The sequence below is a fragment of the Phragmites australis genome, chromosome 2, assembly GCF_958298935.1.
Source record: "Phragmites australis chromosome 2, lpPhrAust1.1, whole genome shotgun sequence".
Taxonomy (NCBI): Eukaryota; Viridiplantae; Streptophyta; class Magnoliopsida; order Poales; family Poaceae; genus Phragmites; species Phragmites australis.
In genome coordinates, this window is record NC_084922.1 from 37,406,022 (window position 1) to 37,424,186 (window position 18,165).

At 44.4% G+C, this 18,165-nt stretch overlaps 2 protein-coding genes and 1 pseudogene across 3 annotated transcripts; 1 reads left to right on the forward strand and 2 right to left on the reverse strand.

Annotated features, from left to right (window-relative positions):
* The first annotated feature begins 1,769 nt into the window (after positions 1-1,769).
* Positions 1,770-3,911, forward strand: LOC133908654 (protein sym-1-like; annotated as a pseudogene).
* Positions 3,912-4,553: 642 nt separating this feature from the next.
* LOC133908655 (protein STICHEL-like 4) lies at positions 4,554-10,880 on the reverse strand. 2 transcript variants are annotated; one of them, XM_062350772.1, is made up of 7 exons: positions 8,575-10,880; positions 7,987-8,206; positions 7,422-7,880; positions 6,515-6,760; positions 6,106-6,415; positions 5,728-5,788; positions 4,554-4,817 (listed from the first exon to the last, which is right to left on the reverse strand). In XM_062350772.1, the coding sequence occupies exons 1-7, from the start codon at positions 10,309-10,311 to the stop codon at positions 4,725-4,727; spliced, it is 3,126 nt and encodes a 1,041-aa protein (XP_062206756.1). In that variant the 5' UTR covers positions 10,312-10,880; the 3' UTR covers positions 4,554-4,724. The 2 variants fall into 2 exon arrangements, with proteins under 2 accessions (XP_062206756.1, XP_062206755.1); XM_062350771.1 differs by having other exon boundaries at positions 6,106-6,760; positions 8,575-10,879.
* Positions 10,881-14,485: 3,605 nt separating this feature from the next.
* LOC133908656 (uncharacterized) lies at positions 14,486-17,876 on the reverse strand. The gene is made up of 4 exons (XM_062350774.1): positions 17,596-17,876; positions 15,720-15,848; positions 14,755-14,874; positions 14,486-14,657 (listed from the first exon to the last, which is right to left on the reverse strand). The coding sequence occupies exons 1-4, from the start codon at positions 17,627-17,629 to the stop codon at positions 14,593-14,595; spliced, it is 348 nt and encodes a 115-aa protein (XP_062206758.1). The 5' UTR covers positions 17,630-17,876; the 3' UTR covers positions 14,486-14,592.
* Between the last annotated feature and the right edge of the window lie 289 nt (positions 17,877-18,165).

Here is an 18,165-nt window from a genome sequence, read left to right on the forward strand (position 1 = left end):
TTTTTGTGAGTTTTGGGAATTTTGGAAGAGAACGAGATATCTAATTCTAAAAAAAAATTTATCGACATATGAGACCCACAGAACATATGACGAAAAATACTAAAATTTTGCGAAATGTGGTATTTTCACCTGTGAAAGAAAAAAAATTATAAAAAAATTTGAAATCCCATATGAGGTCACCAAGGGGAAGCTGTAGGTTATGGAGTATGAAGGTTGAAGGTTGAGTCACGTTGACGAGGCACGCGGAAGCGGAGGCCTGCTTATATGCTCTTTTGTTGCTTCTGATGCGGGCATGATCCGTATTGAGCTTGAAACTGATGCGAGCAACCTGAAGACGCCCCTAATCAGCTCCAATTTCGACAATGCTCCATGTGGTGTCCTATTTCGTGAGATCAAGTTTCCCATCCTCCCGAGTTTTGTAGATGCAGAGTTTACATGCTTCACGTTCTTGTAACTCTGTAGGTCATAAGCTTGCTAGTGTATGTGCCTAACTTGGGCCTTGTGGTATGCTACTTCGGCCGGAGTTTGTCTCTGCAGATGTTATCCCTCTTGTGGCCACCGATAGGTTAGCTTCAAGTAAATGGAAGCTCTTACTCTTTTTCATGTTAAAAAAAAGAGATGACGCTAGGCTGCAGTTGTGTCTGAGAGTAGGTCGAGTAAAGACGTCACGGTGACTTTGTCATTTATGCGTGAGTCCGATCTCACATATCAGCGATAACGTGTGATGTCAAAGGATTCTCATCTGTAAAGTTGTTGGGTCCAAATAAATACCCAATTTCTTTTTTTAGCAGCCACGCCTGGCTCGTGGAAATAGCAAGTAGCGTATCTAGTGCAGGCTACATGGAGGAGGCCGTTTCCTAGGCCGGCCTAACGTGTTGTCACGTGTGTCCATTGACCCCAAAGTTTGATGGTGTAGTCACATAATTCTACAAGAAAATATAAGATCTATCAAACATTCTAACTTTGTAAATCGAATCAATATGATTTCTCCATCGTGGCACATGATGTGGCTCCGTATGGTGATAAAAAACAGTGGGAAGTTTATTTTTTACCTACCATTTTCTTCTCTTATTTCATTTTCCACTTCCTTTTTATATTCCTTTTTAAAATAAATGCCACCATGTGGTGATGGCGTGGCTCCACTTTTTCATTTATTTTCAAATAGTATGATTTATTTTATGTTAACGAGTAAAGAAAAAATAGAAAGGATAAGAAATATGTGACAAAAAATATTTTTCACTATTTAAAACTTTTTTTAAACTATTATCGCCACATGCCATCGTGTCAACTGCCATGGTGACAAAACTAACTTCAAAACAATCTTATAGGGTTGATTGATCTGGTTTTGCAAGGTGGGATGATTAAATAGACCTTTTTGCTTTTCTCATGGTGTTATATAGCCGCAGTCAAACTTTAGAGGGATAGATGGATTTTTTTTTTTCCTTTTTTGAGATGTACTGTCACGTGTATCGCTGTTGTGGTTTGTGAACTGTTCTGTTATCCGAAGAACTGTAGCTTCTGAGATGCCGAGAGGCCGTTTGATGGGCCCGGGATGGACCGCACAATTGATTTTTGAAAACTATGTTATGAATTTGAGCGGTCCAAAAAAATACGATATTTTGCTCTTTCCCCTAGAAACAAGCAGAAAAACGGTACGGAAATAAAATACTGAGAAAAATCGGAACCACATTGATAGCCGGGCCCATCTGCAGAGACACTCACCCTGGGGGGATTCGGAGCCTCTCAACATTTTTGGAGCATCCCCTCAAGCTCCGTATCCACCAAAGCGGGAAAAGAAAGCCGCACTCTGTCGCACGCCTCGAGCGCTTCGCACTCTCTCCCGCCGCCGCCGCCGCCACCGCCGCCAAGATGAAGGCCATCGGGAGCGGCGGCGAGTGGTGGTGGAACCTCCCATCTCTCCGCCACAAGCACGACTCCCGCCGCAAGCACGACGCCCGCCGCCGCGGCCACCGCAATACCGACACCCGCGGCCGCCGCCGCGGGAGCCGCTCTCGTCGTCGGAGTCCATCGGCCAGAGCCGCGGATGGACCATCGACTTCCCCTTCAGGCAGGCGGTGACCGCCGCCTCTCTCACCCTCACCGGCGACACATCGCGCAGGTCCGCCGCCGCATCGTCGACCGCCGAAGCCGCGGTGCCCAACCCGACGGCAAGGTCACCCCCTTTATCTTGCATCTCACTTATGTCATGAATCTGGCTTCTAAGAACGGGCTTGTGAATCGTAATCTTGTGAATAGAAAGCACGAAAGCAACTTAAATTCATATATTTAAGTTTTGTATGACTGTATCTAAGAACCGAGATCAGAACAGATGCCACCTCAACGCAATTCTACTTCAATATTGTATCTTACTTTAAATGCATATTGAATTGTAATGCTCAAGTATGTACCATGTGCAGTGCAAATGTGATCCTGTACTTGGACATTTAAATTACCGCTGGCACATCACATTGTGAATTCTGATATCTGTTGAGGTGCCTCATTTCAGGGACTGATACCAGAGATGTTGCTGAACCATGACTGGCTTCGTGCACTACGTATGGCTTCCTATGGATTTCTTCTTTATGGTCCAGGTTCGTACGCATGGTATCAATTCCTTGATCGGTGTATGCCCTAGCAGACATTTGCAAATTTGTCTGCTAAGGTACACTTTGCATCCTCCATAGTCCATTATAACCTAATGTGTTGGGCTTTTAAGCATTTTGTACATAAATATCCTTTTCTTTTAACTATTGTCATTTCAGGTCATACTGAACCAGATTGTGCTTGGTCCTTGTGTTATTGCTGTAATTTTTGCTTGGAACAACTTATGGTTAGGGAAACTGACAGAGCTGCCATCTAAATATCAGAATGACGCCCTTCCTACACTTCTGTACGGTAATCCTTCTGCCTGAATGTACTCCTATTGTTTTTGAAGTACCTGAACAGAAATAACTGATATATTGGATGTTTCACATTGTTCTGATAACGCAGGATTTAAGTTTTGGATTCCTGTATCAATTGTCAACTTTGGGTATGGACACTTAACTTCTCATTTTTAATATTTAGCTCAGATTTTTCTAGTACAAGTCAAGGCTATGGTTGAATAGACTAGATGACTATTTGATCGCTACTTACTCCATTAGAGCAATGTAGCTGGTTCTTATTGCTAGTTTTTACCAGGGTGATTCCTTTGTCTGCTCGTGTTGCCTTCATGTCCTCTTGCTCCATCTTTTGGAACGTTTATCTATCGAGTACTATGAGCAAATGAAACCTCCAGTTCATCAGGTTGGTGTTGATGCACAACTTCTTTTGGCTGGGCTTGCATTCATTTTTAACTTTTGATCAACTTGACTGATAACACCTGCATTTGTTATCACCTAAACGTTTTTTGGTTGCCTGACACGGAGCATTTCATGCACAGTTGCTTACCTATCGGGAACTTTCAACTGAGCAATCTGACATGATGCATGATAGGGTATGTACAAGCCTCGTTTGTCATGTTATGTGCTTCCATTACAAAATTTATGCCTGGGTTATTGGTTTGATTCATTCAACAGAGGATGATCTCAAGGTGTTAGTTTTGGCAGGCATAACAGTATACTGTAAGGTCTCCCTCTAGGACAGTTCTGGTGGTGTTGTGTTGAGCCTGAGGCCTTATCCAAGATGTTGATGAGCATAAGGTCAATGGAGGACGTGCAGTTTTGTGTAATCATGTATGGACACTTCAAATGGTGTTGAGTTTGTTATTTTAGGATGTGTGTTAAAGTAGCTTTACTTCTATGACGATGGCATATTGATATTGATATACATCTCTGAATAGAGATGCAGGTGTATAAGTTATGTCGTCAAGAGGAATATGAATTCCGTTGCCGGATGTATTTGTTTTGATCCTCCAAGTGATGTTTCCTCCATTCGGAGTTCCTCCATGTGGTATCAGTGTCACCAAAAAAAGGAGGCACTATTGAGTATTGACCATGTGATGTTTGAGAAATCTGGGGTCGGGGTTCAGGCGTGGAGCCGTGGGCCTGCAAGCTGAGTCTGTGTAGAACTCAATCGCAAGATGGGCTGTCTGCTCAACCGTCTAGGCCCTAGTTATTGGGGTTACGAGACGCCAATGCTGGTACTGCAGATCCGCCAGGGTCAAATCCCCAGTGTGAGTTTCTTCTCCTTTTCCATTTATTCGGCATGTAATTGGCACTGCAGTTGCACAACGACTGCAGCCGAAGCATGCGACTATAGGCAATATGGATAGTGGGGAAATGGATCCTCTAGACTTGCTGAAACAAAGTCAAAGTCACGGAGGAACAGTACCATAAACAGTGATTTGTGAGATGAGGTGCAGCGATTGTAGGCCAGGTACTGCAGATTATGATAACCCATTTTCAATCTAATAGCTCACGGCAAGGCCAAAGTCACAGTAATGTTCCTCTGTTAGCAAAGTCAGAGGATTCATTTCCGGATCATGGAGACCAAGACCTTTATTAGAGAGGCTTCCAAATAAATACATGTTTTTATTTTGGTTGGCCATCAAAAAATTCCAGAGAACTTTGACAGAAAAGAATTTGCTATGCCATTTTCTATCATCGTTCTTTTACATGTCAAGCAATATACAGAATAGAGAAAAGGCCTACAAACTGACACAGCTACAGCCTACAAGGTACAAACTGAATAAATTATGAATGCTAAGTTAACAGCTTGTAAAACCTATTATGAACCAACGTCTTCTATCTCGGAGATTTTGTGGAAATGCATCTCCCACACAAGATAAGCCTTGATACAGCTCGTGACCTTCGATTCCTGACATTAATTGAAGAGAGCTGCGGAGAAATGAAATGGGTGAGCAGGAGAGGGCAAAATCATCATGCAGGCGCATAGAACTCTACTGTAAGAAGGATTTACATGCTCTGTTGCCAATTGCTCAAAATCACACTCCCAACGGTCATAATAGTGTGCTTGTTTGAACATAAACAGTCCCAATAACATAACTACGATCCTATAAAACCTAGTAAAACTCTAATATTATCAAAAGTACATTTGTAGACAAATCTACTTTCATACATTCAATCTTACTAATATACATGACGTCAGATCGTTTTTTATAAACAAAAGGGGTTATGTTATCTCGCGAACACCATTAACCAAGGAGTCTACAGTGCTATTCCTTTAAACTCTAAAGCCATACCAATCAGATGCAAAGGCCCACAAACAATGCAAGAACTCAATTTGTCTGTTGAAAAACTAGCATGAGTGCAAGATGATATCAATTCTTCTCTCCAGAATCCAGAATTCCACAATGTCCCACTCAGTTGGTACTACATTAATTTATATTCCTCTTGAAAGAAAAGGTTTATATTCCTAAGAGTCAAATTCACTTGAGATATGACCAAATTAAGGAGCACAGTCAAATCCAGCTGTGCATGATCAATTCAAAAGGGTGATACTAAGCTACCAGATTCCACGGATCATCCAGTGCAAACACATATAGACTAAAATGGCATGTTCCTATATCTTTCAAAACAACATATGATGAGGTTTGCTGATTAATATGCAACCGAGTTTTTAGAATGGGTTTTATAGACTAATGTTCAACCAAGTTGTGAGGAGGAATAATCTGATATAAGCTAACATTTAAATTTTTTCTAACATTTAAATTTTGAATACAGGATCCAGTAAAACTGACTTGTTAGGACCGAAGGATTATGGCATAATATGAACATGAAAGATTACCTTCTTCCGAGTCCTTGAAGTTCTCCAACAAAGTAGACTCCTTGATCTAGGCTCCAACCTCCTGTGTACATTTAATATCACATCATTTCCAAGCAATACAAATGCATAGCCCAAATAGGCAAATGAGTTCGAACATGTGTTACTACAGTTGTACACTGTATTAACTGCTTAACATGCTTCACTACCCTTGTGATTTCAATAAAACTATTAAGTTAAATATTGCCAGACTTTTTTTTCCTACAACACAATGGAGTAAAAGAGACATAATTCAGCGGCATCTATTTATTTCCCAAGTGAAAATGCACAAGTATTACTTCCTATATAAGACGGTTTGACTGATTGAGAAGCACGAATTGATCATAAGACAACTTTACTTACAAATTCTCTTGCTCTAGCTTTTCTGCAATCGACAAAGCTTTTCGTCTAGACCAGCCTTCTCGTTGAGAACAAGCTTCTGCCCTCCCAATAACATGAGCAAGAGATACCTTTCCTTTTACTATGCTGTTCTGTCGATGCTGTCTATTCCCATTTATTCCTCTTCGATTAATCATGCTCTCTTGGTTTGGTGATGACAAAGCTTCTTTTTCCCATACATTATCCCTTCTTCTTTCGTTTGTGTCAAGAACACCATTATTTGTTCGAGCATGCCAATGCATGCGAGTGGGCCCAACTTCAATAATTTCACCAGCTGTTAATATATGGGGATCAGATTGCATCCATCTAGTCTTACTGGAGCTAGCTCCCTTCACAACACTATCTTTTGTAAGCCTCCTAATTAGATTCTCACCTCCAGAAGAGAGGGGACTATGTTTAGTGAAGGACCTACTTAATCTCGTGTTGGAAGAGTCATTCTCAGGGTATGGAAATATAGATGGAGCATGACCTGCTCTTGCATCATTCTTTGATTCATATCGGATTTCAAGTATTATAGCAGAATGAAGGACAGACTCAAATGCTTGCAGAATGTGTCCTCTGTAATTTTCAGCTTTGGACTTGTTGACACGTGAACTAAATATTAGTTGCACTGTCGGTGCTGTTGGAAAAAAGAGGCAATGTTAGAAAAAGTTCTGGTAGAAAGACAGTCCCATAAAACCATACACCCAAGTATCCCAGAAAAAGACCATATAAATGATTACAGCTTGAGTTTGACAGTGTAATACTAATAAACCACCACTGTTGAAGGCAGTGTAGCTTAGAATATTTGTGCAGAGAGAGAACAATAAAGGTTCAACGCAGTACAAATAGAAGCTGGCGAACTTAGCTACCTACTTACGTCACTACTTTCTTCCATACACTTTGACTTCAACAAAACCCTAATGTGTGCCTATGATCAAAAGGACGCCCTCAACAAATAACAGAAAGTTGATGCCTCGTTGTGAGGAAATGCTGTAGTTACTGAGCCTAGATGCAAATCATCCATGGGTGCTGCATCTAAGATCTGTGGAAGTGCCACGAATTACTTGAACAACTAGTATCCACACATAAAAACAAGTGATATCTGTTGTATAATCTGACTGTTGAAAAAAAATGCTTCTAATGAGTGTTTCCCCTCTGTTTTAAGTACCAAATAAAAATATTAACCAGCTACAACAAAAGGAAAATTCTTTCTCGAGTAATATTTTTTGGGGAACTTATGGCATGATGTAACCATAACAAAAAAAAAAAAGAAATGGGTGTCAGACTGTGAATCTAACCTGTGCCTAGGCTTATGGAGCTTAGCCTTCCGTCCTTACCCATCATTTCTCTCAATGTGTCTGACTGAATACTCTCAAGCACAGCTTGCCAGATCATTTCACTTTCCGTTTTGCAATGTTTAGACGGCTCTGCTCTGACAGCACTGGTTAACAACACATGGCTATTTTCTGTGTGGTCAACAGGTATCCTTACACCATATGAAGTGCCTGCCATGTTAGCATCATGCTTAGGAGTTGAGTGCCTTGTTATATCCCTATCAGGAAAGGAAGCAACTACCGCACCATGGTTAAAACTCGTGCTTGTCGATGACCTTGGCAACACATATTGTTTATCAGGTGCAAGCTGAAGCAGAGCAGCTGTAAGCCAGGTTGACTTGTCATTAGAGACCCTCAGCTGCTTTTCAGCTTCAGATAGTGTTTTCAAGGCTTGACGTAGTTTTTCCATGTCGTCTTTTGATACTGAAATTAGTATGCACAACAGTAAATTGCGTGGATGTAAAATCTTTACCATAAGAGAACAGAGATGATGGTTGGACTATCCAATGATTAAAAAACAATTGCTTACGAGTAGGACGCTTGAAGAACTTTCGTTGTAGTCTTTCTTGTGTAAATGTATAGGAACCAGCAAGAATGTCAGTAATTATCGTGGCAAGTTGAGACATCAGCGCTAAAGGCTCAACTCCGGTTTCAGTAATGTCTCTTAGTGTCCTCACTGTGTTTACAGTGTCGGCAGACAACGCCAAATCAAGCAAATCAACCAATTTATCATCAGACACCAGACCAACCTGAGAAATGAACAAGCAACTAACGTTTTATTCTTACAGTGGAGTAGAACTAAAATAAAGAGCATGGAGCAACAACAAATTTATGATCCCTGACAAGGACTTAAATTGATTACTTCCTAAGTTCAGCAAAGAAGAAACAATGCATCAATGAGGCAATAGCCACTAACATGATTATATCGGAAAGTTGCATTTGCACACTACTATAATCGATTAAATTTCATGACACATTTCAGAATCACAAAGCTACCAAGATGCTGGCCATAAAATACTCTAGTAATTTCTATTAATCCAAGCAGATATCCACACAGAGACGCTATCTACTAATTTGGTAAAATAATGACAATTATGATGCTTGCAAGATATCTTACCAGTTCTTGGACAAGAGACAAAGAAATCCTCTGCCCCAGCAAACTAAGCTGATCAAGAGTCATCTCTGCATCCCTCAAAGATCCATAAGAACGGGATGCAATTAGCTTCAGTGCATCCCTATCGACGTCTAGACTTCCGCTGGTGCAAATCCACTGTAGAGTGTTGATGATGTCGCACTCCCTCAGCTTAGGGAAAAAGAACTTCTGGCATCTCGACAGGATGATGTTTGGAAGTTCAAGGTTGGGACTGACGAGGATAAACACAACACGGCGTGGTGCCCGTTCCACAACTTTTGAGATGATACTCCAAGTGTTGGCTGGCAATGTATCACAGTCATCAAATATAAATACCCTGTAGTGTGATAGTGCCGGTGAAAGCATCACATTATCGAGGACATCCGCAATGCGATCCATGTCAATGTTGCCAACGGGACCAATCTCCGTAAGACTCCTGCTCTTGCCAAGATTGTGTGCGATGCACGACGTGCACGAGTCGCAGGGCCTCGGGTGCTCAGGGGAGTGGCAGTTGAGCGCCTTGGCGAAGACACGTGCGCACGATGTCTTGCCAGTACCGTGTGGCCCATAGAACACGTATACCAGCCCAATCTTCCTCCTCACAATGGCGTTGGACAGCGCCTGCACCACCAAGCTCTGCCCAACCACGTCCTTGAACGTCCTCGGTGCAAATTTCTGCGTCAGACTCCGGTGTTGGCCGCGGCTGAGCTGCGAGGCCCGCGACTTCTGCCCTGAGTGAGCCTCAGACAACAGGTCGGAGTCCATCTCGCTGGTCTGATTGGAGAAAATCCCGAGCTCTCCAGAGTAGCACCCGGAAGTGCCTCCAATGACGTTGCGCGCACCGGAGGCGGCGGCCTCCACGAGCAGAGGCAACGCGTCGGAGTCCGAGCTTGTCGAGGAGGCCAGCCTCTCGGACTTAACCGGGAAAAGGGGACGCGAGGCATTGACGCGGTTGCCTGAGGCGGCGGCGGCTTCAGATTTTCGCCCCGCCGCAGACTTGGAGTCCGAGAGGCCGCACGAGAGGCTGCGGCCGGCCATGTCGAGGATAGACTTGCCGCGGTGGTGGAGGCGCGACCAATTCCAAGGAATGCCGCACACGTTGCGCGAGTCCTGCGACACCTGCTGCTGCAGCTCCTCGCCATCGTCCTCCCCGTCGTGGAACAGGTACTTGTTGCCGCAGACGGCCTCCTGGGAGCTGGAGTTGACGGAGAGCGCGGCCGCACGATCCGGAGGTTTACTGGCGGTGGCGGCGCGGCGGCCGGCCCGGCGTTTGAAGCGGCGGGGCGGGCGTCGGACAGGTTTCGGGTGGGGGTGGGGGTGGGGGTTCTCGGCGAGCTGGTCGAGGAGCGTCTTGAGCGCCCCGGTCATCGTGGTGGCGCCGGCGCTGCGCCGGGACTTGGCTGGGAGATCGACGTCGCCATCGTCGTCGGAGTCAAAGTCGGCGTCGGGGTCGGCCGCCACCCTGGACCTGGATGACTCGACGGAGCGGCGTGTGGACGGGTCGCGGAGCGATCGCGAGCGCTGCAGCGCGAGGAGGTCGCGCATCAGCGCCGCCGACGCCACGGACGTGGGGCTCCGCCTCCGCCCCGACGACGACGACGCGCCTCCGCCTCCGATTCCCGCTCCCCCGTGCGCGTGGTGGTGGCGCAGGTGGATGCAGTTTGTGAGGTGCGCGTGGCCCCTAGCCCCGCCCGCCGCCGCGGCATGGTCGGGCGCCGGCATTGCGGCACGGCACGGCGCGGCGCGTAGTACCAGTACCGCAGAGATGCGAGAGAAACGCTCGCGTCCGCTAAGCCATTTTAGGAGCACCGGGGCGCCGGTTGGTGTGAGATTATGGCGGTGTGGTTCGGAGATTTCGCCTTTTTCGTTGGATCCTGGAGGGTTTCACGGGAAGAGCGACGGAGGGGGAGGGCGAGTTGGGTGACTGAGTGGGTGGCGAGTGGCCTCGTCCTCGTGCCGGGTGTGGGAGCGGGCGGTGCTTTCGGGGCTCGCGCCCGCGGCGTCGGGGTGGCAGAGGATCATTCGGTTCAGAGTCCAGAGGAGTGCGAGGGCACGGCACGGGGGCATGGATTCGCCTCGCCTCGGCTCGGCGCCCTGGGGCCTGCGCATCCGCGGCGGGCGTGGTGGGCACAAGCGGAAGCGGCTGGGAGCGTTTCACTGTTGGAGTTCTGGTGTAAATTGTCGTGTCGCCCGGGGTGGGAAGGTGCCCCAATAATGACCCCAGCTGATGATAAGACGCCGGATTGTACTACTGTGCAGCGCTGCAGACTCCAGTGGAGTAATTACCCCGCGGTACTCTGCCGCTGGTTTTGCAGTGTGATGATGACCTGAGCTCCCGCCCACCCCTACCTGGCCGCGCTGCTGGTGTGTTGGATGCACGTGAGCTGCTGCACAAAGCAGCCATCTCGCCTGTAAAAGGAAGTGTACCGGTGGCGTACGTCGTCGCCGCCTCCCTGCTTTCGTGCCAGGGAAATGCACAGCAGGCTACGCGTTCGTCAGCCGCGGGGTGAGCGGTCCGACCGACTCCGACGAGTTGAAGGGTGCGTATCTGGTACTGCTGCTGCTGCTTAGTGGGGCAATAAGAGTGGGTAATTACGCTGTGAAGTGGACTCCACGGGTTGCGCTTGCCACCACAATGATTTTGGGATCAGGGCGAGGCAGATGCCCCGGTGGATTACTACGGTAGAGGAAGAAGGGGAGGGGAGAACGAGGGAGGGGGGGGGGGACCTTAGCTGCAGGACGCACCGCTCCTGGTTGGCTGGTCTGGTCATCCTAGGGAACTGGCGAACGGCTATAAGCGCGGATGTGGGCCAGGGCTGGGCAGGAAAATGCCTGGTCCGGCTCGTCCGCCCCCCCCCCCCCCCCCCTCCGCGACGACGCAACGGGATCGCGGCGGCCTCCGTGGTTGTCCCGTCGAAAGCCCGGGTACTCAACGTTGCACGGAGAGGTGCGATAGCAAGGCTCAAAACATAAGAATATCTGCAGCATCAGTAGAAGGAGACGGGCTGGTTCGTTTTCTTGCCGGCGCTGCGCCTGGCAAGGAGGCGCTGAAAGCGAGGAGCCCCATGCCCGCATTCGAGTGCGCTTCCAAAATCAACGAGAGGGCGGTTTCGCCTCTAAATTCTTTCATCAGTAAGCAGTAACAGTGAATGACTTTGTTATTAGAAAACGAATCGAAGAAAAGCGCATAGCAGGGCTCCCAGTCGAATCTAAAATCTTCTCGGTCACTCAATCTCTGGAGCACAACATTTTTCCCTATAGCATCCTAACCACCACCTACCACAGTTAAGTACTTGCTGCTAAAAATAATGCTAAAACTAAGACTCAAAGCTATGATGAAAAGTTAGGAGTATCAGAGTATGACAATACTGGTAACATGTGGATAAGTTGTGGGCTAAGTATAATCTAGAGCCGTAGGCAGAATCTTGCCTAATCCCCATCGCGGCATAAACTAATAGTTGAGCCGGGACTTGGGGACCAGTGCACCAATCAAACAATGCTTGATCCGGGCTCAGCATCGTGTGTGTGCCGCCGCACAAGCGCTTCTCCCATTTCCATGTGCACATTCATCTGGCCCGGACAAAAGTAGCTTTGCAGCCGCACACTTCAGTTCACTCACCAGTGGTTCAGTTCACTCACCAGTGGCCAGGCTTTTTGTTCCTCCTGCCTCGTTTTCGATCCATCTGACCTGATTTTCTTACGGTTTCCTGCACCAGCCATGAACAGACAACTGAGTCGGAACAGCTGAACAAAAGTGAGCCCTGAAAAATAGAAATGGTCGGAACAAGCGCACGGGCGGGCAGCAAATTTGAAATGGCCTCGTGAGGAGTTGTTGGGCATCGAATTTTTTTTGGGTCGCTAGGGAATTTGGGGGCGTGTAAGGGGTAGAGTTCTTTCTAATTTAATTTTTTTTTGGAGGGAGTGATTTATTGAGAAAAATAATTTGTTTAAATAAATTTTATGGAGAAAGTGATTCTATGTGGAAAATAAATCAAAATAAACTATTTTTTTTGTTATAACATCTAGTTTATTTTAAAGAGTCGCTTCCACTGATTTCACTTATAAGCTAAAAACTGAAAACTACTCTCTCCGATTGCAAATGTAGGTCGTTTTAGACTTATACATAAGGATTAAGAAAGTAGATCCTTATTTATTCTGTATTGAAAAAGATAACTCATTCATTTGTGAGAATGATAGTATTTATTAAACAAAGGTAAGAAGTGAACGAAAGAGAAAAAAGTGCATAGAAGTTTGAGAATGATTTATATTTAGAGAATAGTTGAGGAGGCTAAAACGACCTACATTTACAATTAGATGGAGTATTATTTAACAGAACTCCTTTTAATTCCACTCGAAGAGCTGCTTTGAGCGTTTTGCTAAACAGACTCTAAAGTAGCTGTTTGTAGGAGATATCATATGGGCTTTTGGGTGATGTGGTGGGGAGAGAAGCATAGAGAGAAATGACATCTAGTAGTATTTAGTGGACCGTCTATTAGACAGTTTGTTACTGTCTAAATAATTGTATAAGCGGTTATTAAGTATATATAGCATTGAATGTGAGTCGTATAGATAATTTTTATAGATAATATATTATATGAGTTATTTTCATTACCGTCTAGAAATAATATTGATGAATCTTATAGACAATAGTTGTATAGAACATTATACATGCCCTTGTGGTAGTACTATTAAAAAAAGATTTTTAAAATAACTCAACCATAGAGTGAAAACATCTCCCTGACTTTGTCTTTAAAGAGAAGAGTACTAAATTCTTTTGAGAGGTATCCACATGATTTGTGAGCATTCAAGTTCGAGCTGGGGTACGCCGCCTCTCAACTGGAGTTAGGTTTGCGAAGAGAAGATTAATGAACTCTAAGATTAATCCACCCTCAAGTTGTTTGACAGGCTTCTGTTAGGGAAAAGAGATTAGAACAACATTTAAAAGGGCCCGGTTTTAACATGGATGCTGCAAGAGGCAGGTATCCTAGGCTCAAGTCCATTGGATCCCGGATCTTAACTGCATACTTAATAGTTTGCTATCAACCATACTAGTTACCAGCCTTGTACAGTTCTAGTGCAGCCTAATCCGATCCGCGAACCCAAAAGTTGAGATCATGTGGTCCGCCGTGAGGAAGCTTGCGTCCAGCTCGGATCTCAGATCTGCCGTGCGCACAAACGGGGTCCTGGACAGACCATACATTACCATGGCCCTACGTGCTCTCATGAAGGATCAACTGATTCATCACCCTGCTTCAAAATTAAGTTCCTCAGCTACTTCCTGTTTTTCTCTCCCCAGCCCAATTTTGTAAACGGAGAAGGAAACTGATGCCTGGGAATGAATCCAGCAATCATAATTCATGAATGCCTGATGCATTCGTTGTACTGATGCAGGACAAATGGACAATCCTTACGCTGTCACGGAGAGAAGCATGTCGAACGGTACAGGCCATTCTAATGAGGAGGAGCTGGTAATTGAGTCTCCCGTAACATTGCACGGGCAACAATTTTGAAAGTAACAACAGGCATTGAACGACGGTACTGGGGGTCAAACAAAAGGATCTGGTTAGGTGCAGAGTATCTATGAAGGTGATGGAGTTCTCGACCAAAACATCAGCACAATCGCCAGCACCAAGCCACCAACTGCCTTCCCTCTATAATCGCCCGCACGAATTACAAATGCAACTGGTGAAGCATGCAGTAATGACAGCCAGTGCTGCTTTGACGAAAGGCTCGTTATACGTCATGGTAATAAGAACACCCACAAAACCTTCAAGCGTCATTCGGAACCTTACTACTGTATGATGAGGTTTATAATTCTTGTTTCTCCAGGTGTGAGAGTTCAATGCGCTGTATCTATGACAAGGGACTAAAAGTTGGGAAACAGCTGAGATCAGAATTTAGCAAATGGTAACTTTATTGAAGTTTTGACCAGGTCAAGATTGATGTCAGTGAACAAATGTGATTTACATAATTTACTTGGATCCATTTTTATATTCTACAGCTTTAACCCTCCCTGATCAAATTTGCCGGCTCGCTTAGAACATATTTCGGCAGTTCATATTTGGCACCTGCAATAGAGTTTACAAGCCCATTACTAATTTGGTATCATCAGATCATATCAAAGCATGATCATAGAATATGAAACTTAAATTATAAAAAAATTACCTCTTTCATCATAGCAAAGTGTCATGTCAGAATTTGATACGATGATGCCAGCACTGTCCACTATGGTTTGTGCAAGCGCTAAATCAGTTTCTGCAGCAGCTCGAAGTGCGTCCCAAATCTCTGGTAGAAACAGATGGTAACTTTGAAGTAAAAACACCACAGCTAATGTTTCTTCAACTACTTGTCTGTATTCATCGTGTTCAGCGTGTGCCATCAACATACAATAACATGTATTCCATGAATAAGAGAATCCACTTCAGTAAATTCACAACAGCTGTAAAAAATATATATGCTCCACACCAACCCTTTATACATAACCCAACAAATATCAAAAGGCGCTAGTTGAGAAGTACATTTATAGTGAATTTGCATGGCCATCCCAAGGCTGAAACTTGGACAGTGTCCATTCCCTCGGGTGAGATTGAAGCTGTCAATTACTTTGCAACTTTCTCGTTGCAAGATCAGTAATGAGTTTATGCCATTGTGGTACCTCCATTTTTTTTCTCTTCCAATATCAGTTATGAATTTAAGAAAATAGTTTATTATGCCTTAGTCTCCTTGTGCCGTTATTACTTTTCTATATTTTACTATTACTAGAACATTTATTATTATTATTATTTTCTCATCATCTTTTTAATTGGATCTTGTGGCTTTCATCTCTAGTCTACCCCAACTTGCTTGGGACTAAAAGGCTTTGTTGTTGCTGTATGTAAACTCAACCAAAATAGTGGACTAAACTGCCAAAACAGCAAAATAAAATAAAATACTTGAAGGTGTAATTCAAAATAATGAACTGCGCACATTTATTTAGCAGCTAGGTCGAAACTGACTGGCCAATGATCATCATGTCAGGAGGAAAACAAGGACTGGTCCAGCAAGCAGTATAAATGCATCACAGATTCACTGATAAATGTCAACAGTACAAAACCTGGAGTTGCCATCAAATGTAAATACATGCGCGGTACCTTTTTGTCCACCATAGTGAGGAGCAGTGTCCCAAAATTCATCACGCATCTGTTTGAGCTGTGCTGGTGTTATTGCTTGGGTGTGCTTCCAAGGCTTTGTTTTTTTCAGCTTCTTACTGTTAGTGTTATCTGAGATTAAGAGACAGTGTTGAGCATTAATGACTGAATATATACAAATGCAGCGTCAGCAGGATTGCTTTACTATAATTAAGCAATGAATTGGTCACAAAGAAGATCAGATTGTACATTGTATCAAGCTAATGCCATCAACAAAAGTGCAAGGCATAAGCACAAAAGGGTGACAAAATCACATTCTAGTTCCAAGGGTTGACAAACAATAGATGTCGTTTCACTCTTTCTCAAAAAGGTTCTGAGACCATCTCCAACCATATTCCTTTCATTTCGTTCCCTTCCCGATTCCCTTCCCCGTTCTCATTCATTTTATTTTCTCTTATCTCTAACAACTTCCTTTCGAGGGGAATCGTGAAGGGAAAGGAGGGAGAATCCCGTCCTGAAGAGAATGACCTTGGAAATCCCTTCGTGACGAGAATCGTGAAGGAAAACTGTTAGAGCGCTGAAAGGAACAAAAATCCTGTTGTGAAGTGATTCTGGACACTGAAGGGAAACCCTTGAAGATGGTCTTGAGCATGCTGATGAATTACTTGAACAAATATTTTTCAAAATATGCCTACTATTCCCTCTAGTCGCAAAAAAATGATGCTTTGGGCAGTTGACACAGTCTCTAAAGCACAGTTTTGACCATTAGTTTCTATTGTAAGATATTATGAAAATGAGTTTCGCGACAAGTCTATATCTACAAGCCTGTTTATGGCTGAGGAGAGTAGTCTACAAGCCTGTTTGTTAGAACACTAGTTTTATACTTCCGGCATTCTTCATTTGCTGAGCAGGAAAAATACAAATTTATCCTCACTATCTTGACAAAGAGCAATTTTCTTAAGTAAGTCATACGGAAATGTTACAGCTCGATGAACATTTTGAAGTAGTCTAATCTAATAAAATAAGGATGCACCAGGATCAGCACACACAATATTAAACAAACAAGGAAAGGAAACTGCACAGGCAAGAGTTCTTCCATCTGTTATTGTCATCTCGCTTCTATCTGACCTGCACCTGATGGATAAAGTAGCTGCAACCAAACCAAATTATCTAACAGAAAGCAAATTTTTTAATCAATCAAATGGCTTTCCTCCTACAAAAAGATCAAACTATCGATTCTATGTTTCAATTTGTCTTTCATGGTGTCACATCCTTGATTTTGCTAGGCTATCGAAAGCAATTTTGCTTAACCCATGAAATTGCTCTCCTCCTACAACAAGAATAACCATCATTTCAGCTAGCCTTTCATAGTGTCACATTTTTTATTTCGCTAGGCACAGGCAGAACAGCAGAAATGCTTTTGTCCTACGGAAGAATAAACCGTCAGTTCCATTAGCTTTTATTGACACTCAGTCATATCTTCCACACCCCCATCAACTGAATGTTACACCTTTTGCCCTAACAGAGAATAAATCATCCCTTCAGTTGACTTCTCGTAATACCCATATCGTCTCCCTCCGCCTGTTGGACGTGAACTCCAACACACATGAATCTGTACTACACACATGGAGCTAAAATGCTATTCCCTAATGCCTGAGCGATGATTCTGCAGCTCAATTAACAGTCCATAGCTGTAGCTACTTCGAGGTAACAGTCCCAACACCGCTTGATCAAGAACCAAGGGCACGAACGAACTAATTACCCCGGCTCCCAACCACGGTTCTCAGAACCAAATTACCCAAGATCTCAATCCCGACACACAAAGGCAAGGAGAGGACAAATAGCAAAGAGCCGAGAAAAAAGGGGCAAAAGAAGAGACCGTCAGTTTTAGGGGTGGATCCAGCGCAGCCCATGGCGACGGCCGATCAGACGGTCATGAGCAGCAACCTCCTTCCTTCTAGAAGCTTCTGGAAGCGTAGGCGGCCAGGCGGGTGGAGGGACGGGGGGAGAGGATGTGCGAGAGAGCGGTGGATTGAAAAACTAGAGTGGAGCACGAGTTGGGGGGCGGTGAGCGGATGCATGAGTGGATGGTTACGCTGCTAACCAACAAAAAAACCAGTGCGGGCGTCCGCTGGGATGACGACGACGAGCCTGGGGGGAGGAGATACTCCACCGCTGGATCGTAAATGAATATACAGGGTAATGCTACAGTACTGCTAAGTGGCATTGCTGCAGTAAAAATCGTTGCCGTTTTCCATAGACAGTGTATTTGCTACAGTACTAACATCAAATCGCTGTAGATCTACTCGTAATTTATTGTTCGATCTCGCTCTATTCTCTGAAATCAGATCAATTGGATATTTTTTAGTGGGCACACACAATCTCTAACCGAATTTCTTCACGGCTGTTGTTCCTTTTAAAAAAAGAATTTTGTTTTTTTAACATTCCA

What these genes read in the sequence shown, in the direction of transcription:
- LOC133908655 (XM_062350771.1), bottom strand. Translation starts at nt 10,311, where the DNA reads ATGCCGGCGCCCGACCATGCCGCGGCGGCGGGCGGGGCTAGGGGCCAC. An exon ending in GTTCTTCAAGCGTCCTACTC is followed by an intron (nt 7,881 to 7,986) that starts GTAAGCAATTGT and finishes TACTAATTTCAG; the next exon opens with TATCAAAAGACGACATGGAA. An exon ending in AAGCTAGAGCAAGAGAATTT is followed by an intron (nt 5,789 to 6,105) that starts GTAAGTAAAGTT and finishes AAATGTACACAG; the next exon opens with GAGGTTGGAGCCTAGATCAA.
- LOC133908656 (XM_062350774.1), bottom strand. Translation starts at nt 17,629, where the DNA reads ATGGGCTGCGCTGGATCCACCCCTAAAACTGACG. An exon ending in ATCCACCCCTAAAACTGACG is followed by an intron (nt 15,849 to 17,595) that starts GTCTCTTCTTTT and finishes TCTTAATCTCAG; the next exon opens with ATAACACTAACAGTAAGAAG. An exon ending in ACTTTGCTATGATGAAAGAG is followed by an intron (nt 14,658 to 14,754) that starts GTAATTTTTTTA and finishes ACTCTATTGCAG; the next exon opens with GTGCCAAATATGAACTGCCG.